At 35.0% G+C, this 26,869-nt stretch overlaps 2 protein-coding genes across 2 annotated transcripts; both read left to right on the top strand.

Annotated features, from left to right (window-relative positions):
• Positions 1-12,447: 12,447 nt before the first annotated feature.
• Positions 12,448-14,434, top strand: LOC120125914 (probable protein phosphatase 2C 75). The gene is made up of 4 exons (XM_039144233.1): positions 12,448-12,974; positions 13,113-13,463; positions 13,792-13,897; positions 14,001-14,434. Exons 1-4 carry the CDS (start codon positions 12,516-12,518, stop codon positions 14,318-14,320), a joined length of 1,236 nt encoding a protein of 411 aa, XP_039000164.1. The 5' UTR covers positions 12,448-12,515; the 3' UTR covers positions 14,321-14,434.
• A 6,287-nt stretch (positions 14,435-20,721) lies between these two features.
• Positions 20,722-23,122, top strand: LOC120125911 (receptor-like serine/threonine-protein kinase At4g25390). Its single transcript, XM_039144230.1, is given in 2 exon segments — positions 20,722-22,378; positions 22,381-23,122. Coding segments are annotated over 2 exon segments (2,016 nt in total). The 5' UTR covers positions 20,722-21,036; the 3' UTR covers positions 23,055-23,122.
• The last annotated feature ends 3,747 nt before the right edge of the window (positions 23,123-26,869 follow it).

Here is a 26,869-nt window from a genome sequence, read left to right as displayed (position 1 = left end):
AATCTTTATATTTATCAAGGACTGAGGTTAAGTTTATGTTTATATAGAAAATTTATAACTCACGTATTAAAATTAGGTGTGCGACGTAGGTTGATTTTAATTAATTAGAATGAAACTCAAAAATTAAGATAAAAATAAAAAAAAATTAATATTTTATCTAACTAAATTAGATAAGATAAAAAGATATCTCCACCAATAGGGATTGATTCATCCGGTAAGTAACTTGATATTGTTCAAGCAAAATTTGAGTTCGAGTTGTAATATATGTAAAAAATTCTTATATGGAGATTTACCCATCAAAATCATATATACAACGTGAATCGATTCAAATTAGTCAAAACAAAATACGAGGACAACTGAAAAAAATCTCCGACAGAGAGAGGAAAGTGATGAAGAAATAAAGGCATTTTGTTTTGGTTGTTTCTCGAGTGAATTGGGGACAGCATTTCACGGGTTGCATTGCAGTGCGCGTGAAGTTGAACAGTACACGTGTAATTCATCATCTTCTTCCATAGAATGATAATGGAATGTTTTGAATTACTCCAAATAAATATGGCAAAAATGCATCATATGTCCCTATACTTTTGAAACAAAATTAATGTAGCCTTCGTATTGTTCTTTTCTCTCAACGTATCCCTCCAACTCAGAAAACAAACTTAATGTGGCCCTTTGGCCAACGTTTTACATCGTTGAGTGTTATGGTGACGACGAGGTAGTTCATGCTGTTGACATAATAATCTATCTATCATGTTTGAGTTATCAATTTAGCTCATCTATCACGTTTATCACCACCGTAGTCTGCTACGTCAATATTGCAATTGTTAATGATGAAAAGCTTTGGTCAAAGGGTCACATTGGGTTTATTTTCTGAGTTAGAGAGCACTTAAGATGAAAAAAAATAATACGAGTGACATAATAATCCATCTATCATGTTTGAGTTACTAATTTAGCTCATCTATCACGTTTATCACCACCGTGGTCTGCTACGTCAATATTGCAACAGTTAGCGATAAAAGCTTTGGTCAAAGGGCCACATTAGGTTTATTTTCTGAGTTAGAGAGCACTCAAGATGAAAAAATAATACGAGAGTTACGTTAATTTTTTTTATAGAACAAGGATCTCTGATACATTTGCACCGATAAATATTGAGTAAAGTCTTTCAAAATTATTAAACTATGTTTAAATAATTATTTTACTCATTAATTTTTTGAAAAATATAAAAATATTTACTAAATTTATTGAATTATTACAAAACAATCCCTATGATTTTATAGCCAATTTTAGAAAATTTATATTCATTATAAATTATCATTTTCTATTAAATGGATCATATCGTAAAGTATTATAATAAAATTTGAATCACAAAATTTAAAATATATATTATTGGGGGATGGTTTTGAATATCAATTGAAATTTTTTTTTTACTATTTGAAATATATTTTATATATATAAATAAAATTTGATATTCAATTTATTCGATTTCTTTAATCGGTAGTTTTAAAAATTTAGAGGCCGACTGTATTTCTTAAAGACGGCTTAAGGCCCGTCCTGAGACTGTGTCGGGCCTTGTGAAGGATTCAGATTGACAAGAATTATAACATGGCAAGTTAATTTTTTATTATTAGTTAAAAAACATTGCATATTTTCTATTAAGGAAATAGTAATTATTATTTTTTATAATTACAAAAAGGTTTAAGGGTGGCTTTTAATCCTGTAGTAGACCTAATTTATTATTTTCGTCACTATCGTATTTTCGCATCAATTTAACTCTCGAATTGCTCAATTGGATCATTCTAAATCATATCCCTAACTTAAAACTCTAAATTATAAACCCTAAGTCATGATTTAAGGTTTAGGGTTTAGGGTTTAGGGTTTAGAAGTTATGATGTTATTCTTTAGGGTTTAGAGTTTTAAGTTAGGGATAGTGTACAGAATGACGTAACTGACCAACTTCGATGATTAAATTGATGCGAAAATGCGATGAGACGAAATTGATAAATTGAGTCTAGTAAAGGGATAAAAAGTTACCCTTTTTCCTTACAAAAGTTTCATTACCTAGAAGAAGCAGAGATTGTTACATCAAAATAAAAGTTTCCTCAATCATTCAAGCCAAATCAGTAGCACTTCTAAGAGTTCCTCTGAAAACTCTCATATTCCTCTCCTCCTAAACACACGCACTCCAAGCCAACCTTAGCAGACAAGAGATGAAAGTCTTACCTTTAAGCTTCTCAACCGCCCAAGAGACCTCCTGCCTTCAGGTGCCAAGCTGCCCTGATAGTTTGACACAAGTCGAGAATACCACTCCAAGCCTCCTTTGAATACCCACACCTAAAGAACAGATGGTCTTTCCATTCCAAACCACCCGAGTAAAAACAACCACCACCTTCCACCTCCGCTCCCTATCCCAAGGTGAGTCCGCCCATATATGTGGATAATACTAGCAGTGTTCCAAGTATCCGACTCCCGAAGACCATGGCCACCCTCATCTTTAGGCTGACTCGAGTTCCCCAAGCTTGCTGATCAATTTCTTTCTAGAAAAATCGCGAGCAAAGGTGAGCTAACCTCTTGACAACACCCTTAGGAAGATAAAATGCCTAAAGAAAGCATCGAATGAGCTGCAACCGTCCCACATAAGATAAGAATCGAGAGGACCAACCACTAACCCAAGAAGCAACCTTCTCAATCAATGGAACACAGTCTCTCTCAGTGAGCTTCCTAAAGATCAAAGGAACTCCAAGATAATGAACAAGCAAATGCCCAACCCTGAATCTACTAACATCCCGAACGTCAAGTAACTCTTCCTCGCTTATACCCGAAGCAAACACCTTTCTCTTAAGAGAATTCAACTACAACCCAGAATATTTATAAAACTCTTGCAAGACACACATAACTCCCACCACAGACAATATTTCCCTTAGGGACAGTTTGGATGGACGATTGTGGGATTTCCTGAAAATGGAATTTATTTTTTCTATTGGTTTGGCCGGTAATATCATTCTCGGTAATGTTTTATCACCAATAGTAGATTTTTTTGGGTATATTATCGGCAATTTCATTACCTCCATTCCCTTTGGTATTATAACATTACTAGCGTTTTTGACTAAAATGCCCTTAAATTTTTATTTTTTTTTCAAAAATAATCTTCTTCTGTCATTAAATAATAAAAATTTTACGAATATTAAATTATAAATTTATCCTTAATTATTTTAGATTTATAAAAAAAAGTCTATAATTAAAATTTTATATGAAGTTCAGGGGTTAAAATAAAATTTTACCATTTCATTAAATCTTTTTTATATTTTTAATTTTGTAAAAAAATTATATAAATATTACGAATTTAAATTTTTTAAATATATATATATATATATATATATATATTCCAACTTGTAACATTATACAAATATATAATAAGGACAATTTGGTCAAATATACATTTCAATAATCTTTTATTTCTTTAACCAAATACGGTAATCTTACATTCCTGCTAAACCAACCAAATACAAAATACAACATTCTCAATAATCTTATTCCCTGATAATCTTTTATTCTCAATAATAATCTTATATTCCGTGAACCAAACGTACCCTTAAATAAAATTTACCAGTTATCAGTAAAATAGAAATGATCAGACGAACACGCTTACACTTTGGATGAAACTTGAAAACACCCTCCGCGACAGCCACATCCAACATCCGAGAAAGGATGTTCATGACATTGCATATCTGCTATTAAGGAAATGGTAATTGTTTTATTCACTGTTGGTTGAATACATTTTTTCCCGAAATGATTATACGTAGATCATGTACGTGTTCGGTCTAAATTTAGTATAATTTAAATTTTAACATGTATTGATCTTGTTCACAATTAACTTCATTTACGTTTATACGATTTGTAGTTCACATTTATTAAAGCTATTTTTTTATGTATATTATTAAAGTCAAAATTATATTATAAATTCAATATTTCTGTTGATGAACAAAAAATTATTGATATTATTTTTTTCAATTTAATTGATTTTTGGTTGGTTTAGTTGAAAATGCAACCTAAACAATCTTATTGGACCAATCATGACATTAGAACCAGCTGGATTGATAGTAGATTATGTTATTCAACTGATTGTTGTGGCATTAACATTGAATGAATTCCATTATCCAAACGCAAGAACAATAACCACCCAATTTGACACTATCCTCGATTATAACCGATTTATTCGATTTAATATGTGATATAATTTGAATATGATGATTAAATTTAATCTGAAACCCGTACCACACCCGACTCAAACCATATTCCAATCCAAAATTTAATTGACTCAATATGGATCAATATCCATTTTGACTCGAAACTAATCTGAATCGAAATTAATTAGAATTGAAAAGCAACCCGAATCGAATTCAACCTGATCCAAAATTAATCCCAATCGAACGCAATTTGAACAAAAAATCTATATATACTTTATTAGACTTATAACTGAATTAAGCCTAAATGATAAGATTAATAAACAATAATACATACTTTTACAAGAATATAACACTAATTCTATATATTTTTTATTAGACTCATAATCAATTTAACTTAAATTGACATGATCCAAAGGTTAACCCAAATCGAAAATCAATCGATTCGATATTGACCTGATCTGAAAATCAACCGATCTAAAATTAATCTGACTTGAAATCTAATAGATTTGATATTTACCTGACCCAAAATCAATCGATTCAGTATTGATCCGAACCGGAAAAAAACTAATCCGATAGCCACCCGATCCGACTCGATCCGTTACCCAACCCTACCCAATTTATCATACATCCAAACTAAATCTAAACCAGACCTGATTTGTCTCAAATAAAATAAAATTGAATATAATCTAGATTTGAAATAACCCGATCCAAAATGACTCGACCAAAACATGATGTGAATGACTTGTTTACCACCAATATCCTCAACGTATCAAAAATATGTCCTTTTAATACTACTTTTTTCATCATATAATTTCATTCTTGATTTCTATTATATAATTATTGATGAAATATAGTAATTTTATAATAAAAATAATTTAAAACGTATTAATAAAAAAATTAAAATCAAATATTTGATAATCATTCCAAATGATTTACACCCTTAGGTGGCGTTTGGTTCGCTGAAATGTTTATGAAGGAATTGAAATCTGTGAAAAAATTGGAATCTGTAAGAATTGGAATCCAATTACATATTCTGTTTGGTTGACAGGAAATAGAATTAGAATCCAATTCCATATTCTGTTTGGTTCGCAGACATGTCAGATGAATTTGATTTCAGTAATGTAAAATGACAGAAGTTCCCTTCTTATTTTTTTGCTTTATTTTAATTTATTTTACAACTTACATGTAGTAATATATTATAAAAAATTAAAAAATATTAAATTTTCATTTTATTGATTGATTATTCATTTCAATAAATTATAAAAATCATGTTAATAAACATTATAAGTTAAAATCATCGCAATCGAAATATGTTAATAAGCTACCAAAAGATAGAGCAATATTTCGATACATTCCAATCGGAGTATGTTAATTAGTTACCAAAAAATATATCAAAAACTATTTTTATTCAATATATGAATTAGAAACCCGACCCGACCCGACCCAAATATCACACTTAAAAAACCCCAACTCGAATATCACACTTAAAAAATCCGACCCGACCCGAACAAAATAAAGTTTTATCCGACCCGACCCGACCTGAAATAATAAAAAATTATTTTTATTTAATAAAAACGGTGACTTAATCTGACCCGACCTGAATTATATATATTTTCGGGTCGATCCGGTTTTTTTCACCCTAAACCCGAATCCTACCCGACCCGACCCGAATATCACACTTAAAAAAACCCGATCCGATCCGACCAAAATAAAGTTTCACTCGACCCGACCCTAATATATGAATTAGAAACCAGACCCGACCCGAAATAATAATAAAAATATTGTTATTCAATATATGAATAAGTTACCAAATGATTGATGATGGTAGTATGGTCAAATTTCAATTCTCTCCAACAAGGGAATTGAATTCCATCCATTTTTTGATAGAATTCACTTTCTCTCATGGAATTGAATTCCATCAGGGATTCCAATTCTCTTGAAAAACTTGAACCAAACATGGGAAAGTGGTAGAATTGGATTCTAATTCTTACCAATTTCAAGGGATTCCATCGAACCAAACGTCACCTTAAAAAATTTTATTGACCTCCAACACAGCCACGTGTCGAATTCAAAACGCATGGCTTTCAATAAATGGATAGATAAGATAGAGAAGGAGAAAAAAAGGCGCTTAGGAGTAGGACACAATCAGTGGCCCTTTACGGTCACTAATTTCTATATCACAGATGCCCCCACACGGTGGACACGTGTATCAATTCAGCCTGTTTTTACGGATTTTATATCATCAAAAGGTTTCTTTCGTTGGCAAAGAAAGGTTAGTTTATTTCCTCCCGTTTGTTTAGCTTATTTATCAATTTGGTCCTATATTTTCCTTATTTATCAATTTGGTCTTTTATCGACAACTACTTTATTTCCTCCAGTGGCTTGTGACGCTAGCGTTGTTTCTTCGGACACTGACCTTTATCTTATTGCCAACCTGTCAACCATGTATCACACTGGAAGTGCGACAAAAAAGAAAGGCGTTTTTTTAAAAAAAAAAATCATCGGTGATCGGTATATTTATCGATCTAACATCGGTCAGACTATATTTTTTGATCTAACACTCTTTGCAGCGCGCCCCCTGCAGCGCACTATACGCTGATTTGACGCCACGTAGGGTAAGACGCCCCCTGCGACGCGCCTTATGCTGACATGGATACACGTGTGAACGACCGGGGGTAATTTGGTAATTAAGGGTATAGCGCGGCGTAGGGGCCGAGTCTTACCTGTGATTCTGACACGCGTCAGAAAGGTGCGGCCCCTAAACCGCGTTATACCCTTAATTACCAAATTATCCCCGCCCATTCACTCCTACCATCCCTCCCTATAAATACCCCATTCTCAATCACTTTCATCACACCAAATCCTCTCTCAACTTCTCTCAAATACTCTTATATTCTCTTATTAAGGTATATTTTATTATATTTAGTATTTTTTTAGTAATTTATTTAATTATTTTAATTGTTTAATATTTTATTTAATTAATTTTTTTTACAGATATAAAATGGAAGGCGGTCTACTTTGGTTGGATGGAAATCATATATCTCGATACTTTGCTGATATGTTAATATTTTAACGTTTTAATTTAATTAATTAATTAATTTAATGCATGATTATTAGTTTAAAAATTAATTTGTGTAATTATTTATATTTTAGGAGAGAGACCATATATTAGATCATTTTATTATGAACCTTAAGTTAGTTATACCTACTCGTGTAATGTCGTATTTAGTAGAGGTTGGATTCGGTCACCTAGGTAGATATCAGGGTCACTGTAAGATAAAACCAGACCTTATTTCTGCCTTAGTAGAGCGGTGGAGGCCGAAGACCCACACATTCCATCTTCCGTACGGAGAGTGCACGATCACGCTTGAGGATGTTTCTATGCACCTGGGGCTTCCGGTGGATGAAGGTGTAATATCAGGGATAGCTTCCGGTTCTTGGACTACTTTGTGCCGGGTTAGTTTAGGACGTATCCCGGAAAATTTTAACGGTGAACGGATATCGTTAAATTGGTTAGATGCCAATTTTAGGGAGTTGAGCGAGGACGCGTCTGACGATGAAGTTAAATAGTATGCACGGGCATGCATACTGCAGCTGATAGGAGGGTTGTTGATGCCGTACAAATCACGCAACCAAGTTCATTGTATGTGGTTGCAACATCTTGGCGAATTTCATATGGCCGAATCACTCAGTTGGGGCTCGACAGTTTTGGCTTGCTTGTACAGGGAGATGTGTTGAGACATTGACTACAAGCGTAATGCTATCGGCGGATGTCTCCTGCTGCTGCAGTCTTGGGCATGGTATCGATTGCCCTTTTTATGTCCCATTGTCAAGAACCCATTCGTATTTCCGCTACTCTTGAGGTAATTATAAAACTGATTTTGTATATTAATAATTTTATACAGTGAATAAGAAATTATATTTTTTGAATAGGTGGTCTACTGATAGGAAAAATCATCAGGTGCTACCTGATGATCTATAAAAAATTAGAGTGTTAATCGATCAGAATGCTGGCACACATGTATGAATTTTAATGTTTAAAAATCGATTTTAGATTATAGTTATATAATTAGATTATTATTTTGATAAAAATTATATATATTTGTTTTAGTTTGAATGGGTGTCATATTCTACTGATGATGTGAGGGCGGTGATCCCACATGAGTTGAGGGGCCCATCAGATATTTGGATAGTGATGGTCCCCTTGATCTGTTATACGACCGTCGAGTGGAACTCCACTGATCGCGTGCTCCGACAATTTGGTTGTTTTCAACCAATTCCAGAAGCACCTCGCAAATACAGATTGGCTGGTGAGGCATCATGCGTGGGTCGTGTTGTGGGAGGATCGACATCAGCGCCTTCCCCGTAGAGAGCCCATTTTACTTGACCTTTTGATGGTTGTTGACGGTTATTACCAGTGGTTCAACAGTAACGGGAAATTGTTTCTACTTCCCGAGGATGCACGAGGGCAGATCTTTTCGCGATGTCGACAGAGACATTCACCGACATAGCACCATCGTCCCCCGACTCGTGGACGAAGAGCAGGTGCTTCCGGTTCATCCTCAGCTGCACTAACATGACCTTCACAGCAGCCACCGTATCCAGCGGCTTATATACCGCAACCATATATGATGCTGCCACCGCTGCCGCCACCATCGTCACAGATGACCCCTCCTGGAGGCTATTATGAGTCTATATTTGCAGATCCGACTTGAGGTTCATATACTGGATATTTGGTGGGTTCAACCTCATCACCTATGGCTGCAGCACAGACATCTCCTGTACAGTTTTCACACTCAGCGATGTTTGGGTTTTATGAGTTTTCACAGTTTTCGCAAGCCGGTGTGATAGTCAGTCATACACCTCCATGGTACTTATTCTATGGAGGTGCTTCATCGTCATCGGCTCCTCATCAACCTAATGTACCTACTCAGGACGACGACGATGACGATGGTGATGACAGCGAGGAGTCACAACCAGTGATACGAAGAAATTCTCCTCGAGATCGACAGCCACCACCATGCGGAACACATTCGCGTCGCATACATCGATAGATTTTGTTTTTTTATTATATTTTTATTTAGTTTATTGGACTTTTTAATTGTAATTTTTATTATTTCTCATTTAATACTTACTTTATTTTGTTAAATTTGTTTGACTTTTTTTAATGTATTTTAGTTAATTTTGTTTATTACCATTTAATATCAGTTATTGTAATTTGGTTATCATTTACCATTTAATACTTATTGTAAGTTTGTTGTATTTAAAATTATTTTGAAGTACCAAATTGTTCGATAACTTTCTTAAGTTTTTCATTTATTATCTCTTTTATTATAATAACATATAACGCAAACGTCCAATCTCGTATTATTGTATCGTTTTTTTAATATTTTCATCAGCGATTATCGAATGACATTAACTTGAAGTAAATGCAAATTAAAGTACAAGAATTATTATTTGATAAACAAATACATCATTTCCTCATCAATTGTTACTTGATGACAACAAAAGTGGAGAACTCGATTATTATGGTATGCATAGGAGGTTTCAAAGTCCACAATTATCCCAGGATTCAACCTCCGCACCAGCCTGGAAGTTCGTTGTAAGATGCATCTCATTCGCCATGAAGTTTGACAATGGCATTTTGTTTTGCCAACCAAGTTTTTTTATAGGAGACAGTGTACCCATACTACGATTGTACAGCTGAAATCAACACAGCAACAACTATATGAGAGCTTGCTTTTACCATGGTCATGATGGCTTGGCATATCACTTCAGAGTCCAAGTTAGGATGATTTTGGTTAACCCCTCCAGCACAACATGTGTGAGGACCGTTGTATACTATTAGTTCACATATGTTGTTTTTCCTCTTCCTCTTCGATACGCGAACCATCCAATTGCATTCGTGTTCGCGTCGGACACAGTGGTATACATATTTTTCGGTCGTGGAGCGGTCAACTCTGGACTGAACGGAATTACGGATATTGTAATTTTTGATAGCCATCATCGCTTCTTCCTTGCTTGAAAAGTCCATACCTAAAGATAACTCACCATTATTTATTTATGAGTAATATCCATAGTCATCGAGATGAGACATATCCGTAAATTCTGACCCGTACATTGCATCATAATCAGTTTCATACATGTGTGCTGGAGGGTCAGTTTGTGCCACATTTGCTGGAACTTCATCTACATCACCATCGGAGTTGAATTGCAGTGATTCTGGGTGAATGAATAGTCCAGTCTCAGCACCATCCGCACCAGGCTCACGAAGCGATTCTTCTGATGGAGATGATGGTTCCTCCATGCTCTCCACATTTAGGTCGAAGAACATACTACTTGCGCGCCTTCCCCTTGAACTGGAAGACATATCGACATTCAGATCGAAAAAACTTGGAGCTAGCAGTCGAATGCCTCCCCCTGGAGCTAGAAGTCATCGTGTCAAATGGAAACTGCACAGATGGTTGCGTCAATGGCATCTCCATATTAAGGTCAAACGGATTTGCAGATGAATGTCTTCCCCTTGAACTGGACGCGATGTTGTTATACAGATTTTTCATCGACCCACCTTGGTACATATCGTAAGGAGTTGCAGATGAATGTCTCCCCATTATGACATTAAAATCGTTACACATTACTGTCGTCGGGCTGTCAACTTGATCAACTTGTTCAGCCAGCCCATAGTGGGAGCTTAATGATTGACCCCGAGCGGCACGCACTTGAATAAAATGTGCATACATCTCAATATCGGCGTCTGAATAATTACTTTGAGCTTCAACCATCATTTCAACATCATCATTGTTCAAAAGTTCGAACGCTGTATAAGTTAATGGCAACAATGATGTTGGAAATTTGTACTGCAACGACGACCTTCTTCTACTACTTCCAACATAAATCTTCATCGAAATCTTCGTTATCAACTCCTCAAGAATTATGTTTCTCTTCAATGATATTTTAACACGGTCATTTGATACGAAAACAACGCCGGTTTCATCTTCTCGAATTTCACCATCATAATAAACAATAGCTGAAAGTCGCGTCATTCTTTGAGTTTAAAAGTGCGACAATATTATATATGCAAAAAAAAACAACTGAAACAATGTTGATTAAATAAATAATATATAAACAAAAATATAACAGAATAAAATGTTTACACATAAACGTAAAAAATTTAAATAATATAATTTTATATTATTATCTGCACCGCAAAACTATTTTGACGTATATTCTCGCTTTCTAATTTTACAAACACATAAATTAATTAACAGAAATTAATTGACAATAATTAGTATAATATTTTTTCAAATAATCATAATAAACAATAAATATAATAAAAAAATTATCATAAAATTATCTTATAACGAAAAAATCGCACGAACTTCTAAATAAAATATGAGAAATTTGTCATAATTATTGACTCGTTGACGAAATTGTTGTATTAATTTATAAGTTGAGATGTGAGATGCAAGGAACTTAACCCGAAGAGAATGGTATTTATAGCCGAGAAAAGTTATAATAATTATACAAGGTGCGGTATCTGCCCCTCACTATATATAATTAAAAAGGTCAGGCGCGACCTCTGACCCGTGCTATACCTTACGTGACGTAAGGCGCACCCCATGGGTCGCGCTATACCAACGTGTATCCATGTAAACATAAGACGCGTCGCAGGGGATGCGTCTTAGCACACGTGACGCCAAATCATCATATAACACGCTGCAGAAGGCATACTTTACTATAAATATTGTTAAATCGAAAAATATAGTCTAACCGTTATTAGATTGATAAATAATACGGTGACAGGTGATTTTTTTTTTTAAAACGCCGAAAAGAAAAGAACATTTAAAAAGAAAAACGTATTCCATGTGGGCCATCCCCGTAACTCAATAAATGTACAGGTGTCAGTCTCTTATATAACCACTTCCGCTTTGAAGAGGTCGGGGCCGCTACTTATCGGAGATTCCTTTACACGCGTCGGATTTTCCAGTATCCACATCCTTTTGAAAACGTTTCCCGCCTAATATATCGCGATACGCGAAATTGACTTGATAAGGAAACAACGAAAAGAGAAGTTCTACGAGCAAAAAGATAAAGCGCCATGTTATACACGTGTCACGATGGAAGCGAATGGTTGTTGGAAAGGGGTAGCATCCCGGGCAGCAGTCTCGCGTGAATCTGGCTCTTGCCCAGTAGAAGGCTTACAAGTTTTAACACGAGAAGTACGACATAAACACTACACGTTTCAAATAAGTTGAGTATTGTATTTTGATGCTTTGATTTTTATTTTTAGTTTGAGATGACCTGTTGAACGATGCTAGCCGGAGGATATTTTCAATGACGGAGGTTTGTAGCAGAATGTGGAGCGATGACGATGTTGATGATACGCCTGCGAAGTGCCGGAAACGGCGGAGGAGGAGGATCGAGTTGAGGAGGCATGCGGCAATCTCAGCGTCGTCCGGTGCTGGAGCGTTGCGGAGTCCGGGACAAACGGAGGGTTACGGAGAGAGTTCGGATTACGTTCGCGAGGGGAAGCGGATACGCATGCGGGAGGTCGCCGGCGATCATGTAGTGACTAACAGTACGCATACTTCTTTCGGCGAGGAGGAATCGACTGCGGTGAAGACGTTAGCGGATTTTAGTAACGGGCCGGTTTACGGGACGGTGTCGATTTCCGGGAGGTCACGTGAGATGGAGGATGCCGTATCTGTACGGTCCGAACTCTGCCGGCCCGATGTAAATCTTAAGAGACCGGTTCATTTCTTCGCCGTTTACGACGGTCACGGTGGTTCTCATGTAAAGTTCTCTCTCTTCGAGAATTAAAAAAAATGGCGATTGCTCGTGCTCTTTGTTAACAGCAGCACATGTGAATTTGTCATATCACTATCTGATTTCTGGTTATAGCTTTTCTAAGTGGCCTTTTTCCTTCTGCAGGTGTCAGCAATGTGCAGGGAAAAGGTGCACGTGTTCGTAGAGGAAGAGTTGATGCGCGTGAATTGCACCGAAAAGAACGAGCGTGGCAAGGACAGCAGGTCTCGAGAGGAGAGCTGGAGAAGCGCTATGAAAAGAAGCTTCGAGAGGATGGATGCGGTGGCAACGAGCACGTGCGCTTGTGGAAGCGTGGGACACCGTTGTGGGTGCCACTCGATGGAGGTGGCCCTCGGTGGTACTACAGCCGTGATAGCCCTGTTGACGCCGGACCACGTAGTGGTCGCCAATTGCGGTGACTCACGCGCCGTCCTCTGTCGCGGCGCGAAGGCCATTCCTATGAGTTTCGATCATAAGGTTCGTTATGTGAGAAATGCCGATTGACTTTTTCTGTGAGGTCAATTATCTTCTATATAATTACCGTCTACGATTAGGAGTAGCTTATTCTATATTTTTCAAACGATTAACTGAATTACTATTTAATCCGCGAGATACGCTCTGAAATCTGATTTTTTTTAATTAATTAATTATTTTATGGATGATGCTTATCATGAAAATTTTCTTATCCACTTTAAAATTTGAGTTTTTATTCTATTAGTACTTGAAATTTTATTTGTAATCTCATTTAAAATATTCTGGATCCGTCCCTGTTTGATAGCATATTGGATATTGGTTTTGCTTTCAGCCGGACAGAGCAGATGAACTTGCACGGATTGAAGCAGCTGGAGGTCGGGTTATCTTTGTAAATGGAGCACGAGTTGAAGGCATTCTTGCCATGTCCAGGGCAATAGGTAAGGTTTTATTGAAATCTGCATAAGCCATAAAGATTCCAAATTGCTTCATTCGATGTCTCGTGTTTTAAATAGTGATGCCATGAATGCTTATTCTGAGCAGGAGACAAATACCTGAAACCGTTTGTAACATCGGAACCGGAGATAACAGTCACAAAGAGAGAACCCGAAGACGAGTGCTTAATTCTCGCAAGCGATGGTTTGTGGGATGTGTTATCTAGGGACATGGCTTGTGAAGTAGCTCATGAGTGTCTTAAAGAAGGAAGCAATGGTGTGTTGAACTCGACCCAGAAAGATGAAGGGGCTGAACCGTTGTATCCGTCTCGCAGCGTGTTTGCCGCCACACTGCTTACTCGGCTGGCTTTGGGACGAAATAGTTCGGATAACATCAGTGTCATAGTTGTTGATCTAAAGAGAAGTTGAACAACAAACGGGAGTGGAGGTAATCCAAATGTTTATACGAACCTTGCATGTAAATGACTCATGCATGAATCATGATTAGGGTTAGGGTTGGAACAGGGATAAAAAATTGTAGATTTAAAAAGTTATACCCATGGGTAGTGGGTAGGTGGGTAGGTGATGAGAATGTGACCTTATATGTCTCGCATCCGCCCGTCCAACTAACTACTCACTATATAATTTTTGGATCATTATGAATTTAAGTATAATTTCAGAGGTTATTCTGTAAATCTTAAAATTTTATAAGACATGACATGTAATTTAATCAAATGTTTAAGGTATAAATATTTTTATTATGGTGTTTGTCTTTTATGTTTCTAGATTTTAGTTATGTCTTTTATTATGGTATAGGCCGATATAGACGGGTACAAAATAAATGGTGGATATTCAATTGGATAGTGGGTGTAGGGATAGATTTGAGAATGTACCCGTGTCGAGATGAGTTTTTTACTGATATGACAGTACTATAATAATAAAATTTGGACCAAGGTAGAATTAGACAACGAAAGAAGATTAAATCGTATAGTTTCAAAGTTGATACGAATTTAAGAAGTATTCAATTCAAAATTTGAGAGGGGATAAAGGTTAATTAGATAAAATTGTCATAATCCAGCTTTGTTGCTGGACCAAAAACCACCTTATTAACAAACACGATCATAAAGGCTTTGCTCAAACATCGCAGTCCCTATTGTTTAAGCCTCTACATGTGGTGGAGCCTACCTTCCGAATGTGCAAAAATGGCAATTCTCATTAACAAGTTCGGTCACGGTTCCTTTTCATTAAGGTGTTGGGTCCGTCCGACCACCTTGAAAATAGTGGCGGTTTTTGCATGCATAATGTTACTTTGGTCTAAACGTGTTGATGAATAAATTGTGTTTTACATAATTGTCGATTTATGTTTTAGTTTTCATTCTTCGTACCAAATCAACACGATCCAAATAGGTGGTTCCATATCATATGATTCATAAGTAAAATTGTAGTTTTAGGGACAAGATAGTGCCACCTTACCCTAAAAATAATGAACTGATGAAAATGGGCACTTTGAATCGGTCTAATTTAAGTTCTATAAAGCTAAACAAAAATAATGAACTGATGAAAATGGGCACTTTGAATCGGTCTAATTTAAGTTCTATAAAACTGTTGGGACTTGGTACGTCGGTCACCCGCGTGCAACATCATATAATTCGTCTTGAACCATCAACATTTTCACTCTATTTTCAATAAATAAATTACGTATTTAATACTTAAATTATTAATTATGTTCATTTTAATACTTAAACTTTTATTTTTTAAAAAATCATATTTAAACTTTAGTTTTTACTTTACTTTGGTATTTATGTTCAAAATTTAACATGAAGTTTAAAAAAAACTAAAAGTTTAGATATTAAAACGGATTAAAATTGATAGTTTAGGTACTAAACACGTTAAATTTTTAACAATGAGGTACTAAAGTGAAACAAAAACTAAATATTATGTATGATTTTAAAAAATGAAAGTTTAAATACTAAAATATATCAAAATTGATAGTTTAGGTACTAAACGCGTTAAATTTTTAACAATGAGGTACTAAAGTGAAACAAAAACTAAATATTATGTATGATTTTAAAAAATGAAAGTTTAAATACTAAAATATATCAAAATTGATAGTTTAGGTACTAAACGCGTTAAATTTTTAACAATGAGGTACTAAAGTGAAACAAAACTAAATATTATCTATTTAATTTAATCTTTTAATTCTTGTTTAGATTAATATTTGAGTTCATATATTTTTCTAGTTTCATCCGTGAAACTTTTGCATGTTCGTATTAATCTTAGAATTTAGATCTTATCTCTTTTGGTTGTACTCGATTTTCAAGGTTTCGTTATGATTAATATAGACCGACTCGAGTCGCATACTTAGTTTTGGTGGGTGAACCTTCAACATAGATTTTCTACGTATGTAAAGACTCGAACCTGAATTCTTACTTAAGCGATATCAAGTTACTTACCATTTGAAACAATCTCGTCGGTAGAATTTAGATCTTTAGTAACTAAAATATGTTATATAATCAAAATTAATGGTTAAATTAAAGGAAAAATATTAAACATCTAGATTAATATGAATAAAAACTTTCAGAATCAAATTAAAGAAATAAGTAGTTTAGGACCGCTGTCATTTTCCATTTTGTAGATTCGATTGGTCCGACCTCATTTTCTAGTGTATGAAATCAATGTCTTCATGCCGACAGTCCACACGTGGCATCTTACTAAATTGTTCGTGTGTAAGATATAAACCAGAAATAAGTACTTCTAAACTATTTGAGATGGTCAACAAATTATTGGTTTAATAACAAACAATCAAGTCAACAATCAAGTCAAAGTTTGCACCCATTTGAGTTCTTTAATAATATGTATCAACTTTAATTTTAATGTTGTTTGCCGACGGTCGGAATATTTTTTTATTGTTTTTCTTTTTTACATGGTATATATATTTTTTTATTCTTAATAAGTTTGCATGTATGACACGTTTTTATATACTTTTGTAGTATGTTTTCTTTTGTCTTTTGGTATATTTTTCGATCGTTTGGTCATTTTTTCTTCTTCTAAGGGTTGATTCGACATCGTCGCGACTGATTAAGATAACGCTTATCTGATTTCCTTTTGATATTTCATGCTTTGGACCTTCGGAGTGGATTTTGATACCCGTTTTACGTTCATGGATAGCTTTGCACATTGCTCGAGTCTGATTTGTGATTTTGTCGGTGGTCTTTCAATAGTTTGATCCCCTTTTGTGATTCATTTATCGATGCAATCAGATCTATTTGTATCTATCTTTGTTCGAGTTTCTTGGTTAGATTTTTAATCTTGTCTCGTATGATCCTTACGATCTTAAATTACTAGTTTTGTTTGAATGATTATAAGAAATTATTCTAATTATTTACTTAATTTACGATTATGATCGTAAATCAAATAGATCACCTTGAGTTTTCATGAAAATATATGAAACATTCCGTGTTTTCTCTCAAAATGCATGGATGCCCGCAAACTAATAACGTTACGATTGTCACGGCGTCGTTTCAAAGACGTATAATTCGGCATCTTTTAGAAGTCGTTAAGTAATGTTTTGGATCCCACTTATAGAGCAATGGGTGAAAATCCTAAAACATAAGTGGAACCAACGAGACAAGCAGGGCACGGTGACCAGGCCAACCTCTTCCCAACCACTAAAACCCTAAGAAGACAAAGACACTGGTTTGATGTCGGAAAATAATGTATGATCAAATACATTGGTATTAACCTATCGAGAAAATAATTTGAGTGACAAAAAATGTTTTTATAATATACGATTTTAACAAATTATTTTTGGATTTGCAAAAATAACCAACGAATTCGCAACTCAATTTTGAATTCACACCACGAAAGCCAATTTCGTAACACAGTTTTCGAATTCGTAACTCGAATTTAAAATTCGTAACACATAAATTGAATTCGCAAGGCGATTTTTTTTTATCACAACTCACCACATGTCCCAAAGTTAAGGTTTTCGTTGGACCCATGTCTATTTTAGCCCCCTTTTTTACCTTACTAGAAAATCATGACAACTTTGTCTCAAAACCAGTCGCCACCTATATCTGTGTTCATCTTTATTTGTTTTGCAAGCTCATCTCTTTCCCCCCTTATCCTCTCCTGCTTCAAAGCCTGTGAATCTTGTGACATTGAATCAACCAAAGGAACACAAGCATCCGTCTGGGGATTGGTCATCCCTTGATTCGCATTCATAAAACCTCTGCAACAAACAAAAAACAAAAACTCGTGCAAAAAAACGAAAAACAAAGAAAGAAGAATTAAACCCATTTGTAATAATAAGATGAACACAGATATAGGTGGCGGCTGGTTTTGAGACAAAGTTGTCATGCTTTTCTAGTAAGGTAAAAAAGGGACTAAAATAGACATGGGTCCGATGAAAACCTTTAACTTTGGGACATGTGTTGGAGTTGTGATTAAAAAGAATTTTGTGTTGTGAATTCGAAAACTGTGTTGTGAAATTGGCTTTTATGTTACGAATTCAAAATTAATTTACGAATTCGTTGATTATTTTTGTAAATAAAAAAAATAATTAAAATAATATATTATAATACATTTTAGGTTACTCAAATTATTTTCTCAGACATATTCATGTTTCATATTTTATATAGTCGATAACATATGTCATTTAATATCCTTTCAGATATTGGACTGCAGCTAGCCATATTCGACTTGACATAAATAAAATAGCATTAACGTGCTGTACTATTTTATTACCAAGTGTATTAGGCATATCTTTTTATTTTTATATAAATAAAATATTAATATTATCTTTTTTATTTTTATATAAATAAAATATAGAAAGAGAACGAAAATGTCAAACCAAATGAACTGGTTCAACGTTTGAAAGTTAGGAAAATAACAAACAATAAATTAAGTATACTCACCGCACTTTTTTCTAATTAAAAAAAAACATAAGAGGTCCTGTATTTTTAGGAAAAAAAATAATGTGATCATCATATTATTTTTTCTCTCAATATGACCCTCCAACCCATAAAATAAACTCAATGTAGTCATTTGACCAGTAGTTTACCGTGTTGACATGTTGATTCACGGTGCTAACGTGACAATCCATCTGTCATGTTTGAGTTGTTAATTTAACTCATCTATTATGTCATCTGCCACATTATCAATCACAATGGACTGCCATGTTAGCATCGTGGACTACTACGTCAGCACTAGTCTAACAGTCAACGACGAAAAACGTTGGTCAAAAGGTCAAATTGGGTTTATTTTATGAGTCAGAGACCACCTTGAGAGGAAAAATAATACGATGATCACATTAGTTTTTTCAAAAGTACAAGGACATCTGATGCATTTTTACCTTTTTTTTATAAATATAATTAACAATATTCAATCTATTACTTATTAGTTTATATTTATAACTTACAAAGTAACCCACTTATTTAATTAATTTTATTCATGGTATTAATTTAAATTTTTTTAAAATAAAAAGAAAAAGTAGGAAGTATTCCGATTTAAAGTTATAGCTTTGTATGTAAGCTCATAGTTTTGACTTGGCTTGGATGAGTTTGGAGGGAAAACATTGTCTTTTACAACTTTTTTCTTCTTCTTTCAATTCAATAGATTCTAAAAATTCTCCATTGTTTCATAAGTTTATGTGCAAATAAGTACATATAAATCAGATTAATTATAAATCAAACCATTAATTTAATGTTATTGTAAAAATTGAATGGGTAAACTACGTATTTAGTACCTAACCTTAAATCCTAAAATCATACATAATATTTATTTTTCATTTCATTTTAGTATCTCGACATTAAAAACTTAATGCATTTAGTGCATAAACTATCAGTTTAGATTTCGGTCCATTTTAGTACTTAAACTTTCAAAATTTTCAATACTTAACATTAAAATTGGACGTGGTATTAAAATGAAACAAAAAATAAAGTTTTTAGCGGCGGGTACTAAAATAAAATAATAACTAAGCTTTAAGTTTGATTTTGAAAAAATTAAAAGTTTAAGTACCAAAACGAACCAAAATTTATAGTTTATATACTAAATGCGTAATTTACTCAAATCAAAGCGATGAACAAATTGGTTAGATAACTTTCATAGCATGGAATTGATCAATTAAGATAAAAAAAATTCCCCATCCACATTGAGTAGTAATCAGTTCCTTTCAAGCAATTATCATAATATTGAGTAGTAGTGCTTTGCCCTTTAGATGATTTATTTAGAGTTGATTGTATTATATATATTTAGGTAAAGTAAATAAAAGATCACTCGACTATTAAAAGTTACAAAACAACTCTTCAATTATAAAGTGTTGATTTGTTGAGTCCTTCAATTATTAAAAAGTTATAAAATTATCACCTCGACTATTTATTATATTCAAAACTTGTCTTTTCCATTAAAAATATACATGATTTTCAGATGAATGTTAATATATTGACTGTGACATGATAAAATATGATTTTAAAATCTTAAATGACTTGTATCCTTTTATAATAATGTTAACGTTCAGCTTAAACAACCACCAAATTTTTAATGAAAAAAGACGAATTTAGAGCATATTAAAAAGTTGGACAACCATTTTATAAATTTTAATAGTCAAACGACTTAATTCTATAAATTAGAAATCACTTTATAAATTTTCCTAATGCGTATGAATTAATAAATTAGTATTCTATAGTTAGAAGACCATTTATGTAATTTACCTTGTAATTTTAAAATTTAAATTATGACCATTTTACCCTTTTTTTTAATTTAGAAAATATCGGTATTCCTTAAAATAGGCAGAGAGGTCAAAGTCGATGACAGTTTTTGCTTGGAAAAAAGAAGAATGAAGAGAGAGTAGAGTTTACAACTCAAAAGAGAGGAGCGGATGTTTCTTATGGAGCTGTAATCATCAGGTTTTTTTCTCTCTTTGTCTCTTCATTTTTATTGCCGGAACTGAAAACAAGTAGAAATCATTACGCTGATTGTTAACTAACAACTTCGTCCCCCACAAAGCTCCTTCCTTTTTCCATTAAAACCTGCAGAGCTTGAGATAAAAAATCGACCCAGATTCCAATTCATGTTCGATCCCCACTTTTTTCGTATTATATCTTCGTAAATTCGTCTGCTTTCCGGGGGTTTTGGGTAGTTTCAGAATGCGAGGATCGATCCCCCCGCTTCCGTCGCCGTCGCCGTCGCAGCAACCTCCGTTGATGTACCATGAGAGTCCTTTACCCACACGACTCATCTTCCCGCATGTCGCGGCTGTCTCCGCTTCCTTTTCGCTCTTATTGGTTCTATCTCTGTGCCTCCGCAAAATCCGGCGCCAACGTACTAACTCCGCCGACTCCAAGCCGCCGCATCAGTACTCGTATTCCATCCTCCGTCGCGCCACTTCCTCGTTCTCCGCCTCTCGCCTCCTCGGTCAGGGGGGATTTGGCTCCGTCTACCGCGCTACCATCTCTAACCACCACGATGGAAACGACAGCAACAACAACAACGGAAACCAGGCCGTCGCCGTCAAGGTGATGGACGCCGGCTCGCTCCAGGGCGAACGGGAATTCCAAAACGAGCTCTTTTTCGCTTCCAAGCTCGACTCTTCCCTCGTCGTCTCGGTCCATGGATTCTCTTACGACCGGAAACGACGCCGTATGCTCCTGGTTTATGAGCTCATGCCGAACGGTAATCTGCAAGACGCGTTGCTTCATCGGAAATGCCCGGAATTAATGAACTGGAAACAGAGGTTTTCGATTGTTGTCGATATCGCCAAGGGACTCGAGTATCTCCATGGATTGGATCCTCCAATAATCCATGGAGATATTAAGCCTAGTAACGTTTTGTTGGATCAGAATTTCTCAGCCAAAATTGCAGATTTCGGACTAGCAAGGTTGAAATCTGAGGAAATTAGAGTGGAAATAGCTGAGGATTATGGATCTGTAGCTGAAACTGAGAGTGTAGCTACTGGAATCGATGAGTTCAGCTTGGCTGTAGATCAATCGCCAGTTTCGGTTATGGTCACGGAATCACCACTGAATGCGGAGGCTGTTACGATTGCTGCTTCCCCGGAATCTCTTGCTGTGTCTCCTGAAATGATGGAGAAAGGTAGTGTTTCAGAGGGGAATTTAAGTGTTTTGGAGAGTGGTGGGAAAGGGGTAAAGAGCGGTTCTGGAAGCGATTGGTGGCGGAAGCAAGATAATGCGGCAGCTCCGTTGGAGAGTGGGAAAGTGAAAGATTACGTAATGCAATGGATTGGGACTGAGATCAAGGAGAGACCTAATAGTGATTGGATCGCTTCTGTGGCGTCTTCAAGTAGTTTAACAAATGCTAAATCAGAGAAGAAGAAGAAAGGGAGTAGGAAACGGTTGGAATGGTGGGCGTCGATGGAGGATGACAAGGGAAAGAATGTGAAGAAGGAGAAGCGACGGCCGGCGAGGGAGTGGTGGAAAGAGGAGTATTGTGAAGAGCTCGCTAAAAAGAAGAAGAAGAAGAAGAAAAAGAGACAGCAGGGGCGATTGATAGCGAAGGTAATGGTGGCGGTGGGGACAATTGGTGGCCGGTTGATGATGAATTGTATTCGGAGAGGAAGAAGGGGAGTAAAAGAAATAAGAATAAAGGTAGTGTTGGTAGTGTGGATTGGTTATGGGAAGGGCTTAGTGGCGAACTACGTCGAGCTAGACGGAACAGTTACGATTCATTCAGTGGGGAGATTGCCAAGAGTGGCGGTGCTAGCAGTACGCCCAGTATGAGAGGAACAGTTTGCTACGTTGCCCCCGAATATGGTGGCGGTGGTGATGTATCAGAAAAGTGTGATGTTTACAGTTTCGGGGTTGTTCTGTTAGTTCTGATAGCAGGGAGGCGACCCCTGCAGGTCACTGGGTCTCCTATGTCTGAGTTTCAGCGAGCCAATCTGATTTCGTGGGCTCGGCGTCTTGCCCGAACCAGAAAGCTCATCGATCTGGTTGACCAGAGTATACAGTCTTTGAATAGGGAACAAGCCCTTTTGTGTATCACAGTTGCTTTGCTCTGCTTGCAAAAATTACCTCATCGTCGACCTTCAATGAAGGAAGTCGTTGGCATGCTCACCGGTGAAGCAGAGCCGCCTCAACTACCAACGGAATTCTCCCCTTCTCCGCCATCCCGATATCCATTCAAGTCTCGTAAGAAGGTCCGGTGAGTTCTTTTCGTCAGTTAACATTAGCTTGTTGCTGTTAGTTCACTGTTTCATATCATTCATCTTTGTGGACGATCACTGTAAATAGAATCACAGTAAATTATTTGAAAGATTCAATGTTTTCCAAGTTCCTTTCACATGCCTTTGTTATCCGGTTTTGTTTTTAATCGAGTCGAATCGAATTTTACTCGAGCCGTTGCATTGAAGAGAATTGGTTAGAGAAATAAAGGGGATCTACCCTAGGCATGATCATTCATGGCTCCAACATGATTGTTGGTTTGACCCCAAAAGATTTAAAAGCTGCAAATTGTGCATATTAAATGCCGCTGTTTTCCTGTATTGTTCATATAACCCATCAGCATTCATGAAATGCAACATTAATAGTATGGCCGTTAGTTTAGGCCGTCAATCAATGCAATCCCGGACATATTAGCTTTCAGTTATGTTAGGCAAGAAAAGGGCCAGAAAAGACAATTTTCCCATCCGCATCTGTACTACACATAAATTACTTGTTTGGTCCTGTATTTTAATTTGGAGAAAATAACCTCAGTGACCAAAAATGTCTTATAATATACGATTTTGACAAATTTTGTTTCGATTTGTCAAAATGATCAATAAAATCGCAATGCGATCTCTAAATTGCAACGCGATCTACAGTATCGCAAATCAGTTTTCATATTCGTAACGTGATCCTGACTATCGCAACGCGATAATACAAAATCTCTGACTATCACAATGCGATAATACAAAATCGTAATGCGATTTTTCAAATTTACATTAGTTCAAATTCGTTGCAATAGTCGAAGATCGCGTTGCGATTTTCCAAATTCGTTACGATAGTCTAAGTTCGCGTTGCGATTTTTGAAAATCGCAACGACCGGTGGTATTGTATTTGTTTTTTAAGAATTTTCTCTAAAAAAATAGTATCTGCGCGGACTTGTCGAAGACACGTATGACCACGACCCGACCCGAGACGGGACGGCGGCGGTGCGCGAGAGTCCCCCTTGTTCTCTTCCACTGAACAAGAAAGTGAGAAATCCAAGCCTTAAATACTCATTTCCAATAGTGTTTCCAATACTATATGGGATTTAGTATTGCAAATACTTGGGAGTCTTTTACACTATCACAATACATTCTTTATTGTTTCAAACTAAGATCTTACAAATGGCTTTGAAATCTTTTACACTATCGCAACACATTCTTTATTGTTTTAAACTCCACGTGAACTTGGAATAGTTAAAATGTAAACTTATTTTGGATTTTTCATTATCGCAACATTTTTTCACTATCGCAACAACACGTTTTTCAAACTATCGCAACACATTTTAACTATCGCAACACATTTTAACTATCGCAACATATTTTTCAAAATCGCGTTGTGAATCTTACAATCGAGTTGCGAATTTAGAAACTGAGTTGAAAAATTAGAATTCGCGTTGTGATTTTGTTGGTCATTTTGGGAAATCCAAAAAAAATTGATTAAAATCGTATATTATAAGGCATTTTCGGTTACTGAGATTATTTTCTCTTTAATTTGTCCATGACTAACAACAGTAATAAGATTCGGGTTCTTAGTCTTTACCTTATCAATAGATTAAGCAAAATCATGAATAAATAGTTTCTTGGATTAAAATATCAAATATAAAATTAAATTTGTAATTTATGCTAATATGAGGATTAATCACGTAATTTGACAAAAAAGTATGCTTCAATTAGACGACGGTGAAGGGTGTTCATTAGGTTTGATGAGTATGTTAAAGTTGGATCAAATTGCAATCTGTCAGTCAATTCATTTCCAACTTTCCGTCCACATGGGAAACAGCATGGCTAACAAATAACAATTATTGCTTTTGGGAAGAGAAGAAGGAGCTAGGCGGAACACGAACCAAACGATCTTAGTAGTAGAAATTATCAGAGACGAAACCAGAATTAAATATTGGCAGGGTAAAAATATTAAAGTTTTTAAGAAAAAGTAAAATGTGTTATTAGGTATTTAAATTTAAGGACAAACCAAGCAATCTAAGTAGTAAAATAATTGTTATTATTCTTTGAGGTACCGAGTTCAAGTATCAGGAATGCTAGGGTGTAAGCGTTCAATGTCAAATGATTGATGTACTCACCCTAGATTAATAAAAAAACTTAAAATTCATAAGAGAATACTTAATTTGTCTAATATTTAAACTTATAATGACTTAAATTGTTATTAAACCAAATATTTTGAGAATATGGGATTATCTTTCTTTAATTCGGATCCAACTTGATAAAATATTAATATTTTTAAAATTTGAATGCTTACTTTTACATGAACCAAAATACTATTAGACCAAAATCTATCGAACATATAAATTTTTTACAGGGGTCGGGGTACCTTTGGGCCCCAACGGTGCTCCGCCTCTAGAAATTGTTGTTAATCCTTGAAGTCTTAGATTCGAGCACGAGAAATGTCAAGGGTGGTGAGTGTTCAATTTTAATGTCAAATGGCCAAGAGATAGAATATGATTCGAGTTTATGGATCACTTGGGAATTTATATAAAAAAATCGTGATTGTTTGAGTTTTTTTAAGTAAAAGTTTGAGCACGAGAAATGTCAGACATGATTTTATTTGAAAAATCACAAACGATTCTTTTTCAATGTTTAAGGTAATTTAAAGGACATATATCGAATTAGGCGATATTTCGTTTTGTATCTATATATAACAAATTGACCCTTGTCGAATTAAACTTTAATAAAAATGAATTCATGGACAAGATATTTAAATAAGTCTTCGGAATTATAAAATTTTCAAACTTTTTTCAGTTATATGGGCTAATTGGACCCAAAAGTATTTTAGGGATCAATTTAACAATATTTACCAATTTTGAGGGCCGTTTTAAAGCCGAAACAAATTAGGATGAGGCCTGACGGTACACAACTTGCGTTTTTCTCGATAATTTTATTGTTTACTCTTTTTTTTAAAATATTATTAGTTTCAAGTGATCACATTAGATCGTATTAAATTTAAAATCAAAATGAATTAAAATATAAAAAAAATCTGAAATTTTATAAATGAAAAAAATTTACAACTATTTTTTTATGAAAAGGAGGGCTTAAGATGGAATAACTAATAATAATTAAGAAGATTAACAAATTGTTGGCCAGCCCATCATGCAAGCTTAAAATGTTTTAAAGTGTTATAAATTAGTTTAAAAAATAATCGCTGCCTCTGCAGGACCCGATCCAGATTAGTAGAACGAGACATTAGATCCTTTAAATATGGTCAGAAGTTCGAATCTTGACCATTATAGTAAATTTGGTTGAAAAGGTCGTCTTTGTTCCTGCAATACCCGATCCGATTTAGTCGATCAATAGATCAGGTACAAGTAATTATAAAAAAAAAATTTAAGGAATAATCGCTTACTTCATATATTCGGAAGATCTTACCCCTCGATACAGTTGGTGGTGTTCCCCAACTTTCACTTCTTTTTTCCGACCGTTTATTTAATTGCTCTATGAACTATCACTTCAATGATTATTATTATTAGACTTAATTACATTATACACCCTTAATTATCATCCCAATTCTAAATTATGACACTTTATTTTTTATATTTTAAATTGAAGCCTTCATGTACCCTTAAACCTTATTATTTTTCTTGTATGTTTGGTATCTATATATACAATAATTAACACTTCTTTTCTTTTTATGTTGTCTTAATTTAAAAAATAAAAATTTATTTTAAAATAAAATTCGAGAAACCCTTAATCATACATTACAACACTTCAATTTCATGCAGCCGTGGAGCCACGTATGGTTTAGTGTCCACTCTGAAATATGAATT

The sequence above is a fragment of the Hibiscus syriacus genome, unplaced genomic scaffold (genome assembly GCF_006381635.1).
Source record: "Hibiscus syriacus cultivar Baekdansim isolate YM2019G1 unplaced genomic scaffold, ASM638163v2 tig00110447_pilon, whole genome shotgun sequence".
NCBI classification, from domain to species: domain Eukaryota; kingdom Viridiplantae; phylum Streptophyta; class Magnoliopsida; order Malvales; family Malvaceae; genus Hibiscus; species Hibiscus syriacus.
The sequence above is the reverse complement of the archived record's forward strand: the minus strand, read 5'-3'. Positions and strand labels throughout refer to the sequence as shown.

What these genes read in the sequence shown, in the direction of transcription:
- LOC120125914 (XM_039144233.1), top strand. Translation starts at nt 12,516, where the DNA reads ATGACGGAGGTTTGTAGCAGAATGTGGAGCGATGACGATGTTGATGAT. An exon ending in ACGGTCACGGTGGTTCTCAT is followed by an intron (nt 12,975 to 13,112) that starts GTAAAGTTCTCT and finishes TTCCTTCTGCAG; the next exon opens with GTGTCAGCAATGTGCAGGGA. An exon ending in CTATGAGTTTCGATCATAAG is followed by an intron (nt 13,464 to 13,791) that starts GTTCGTTATGTG and finishes TTTTGCTTTCAG; the next exon opens with CCGGACAGAGCAGATGAACT.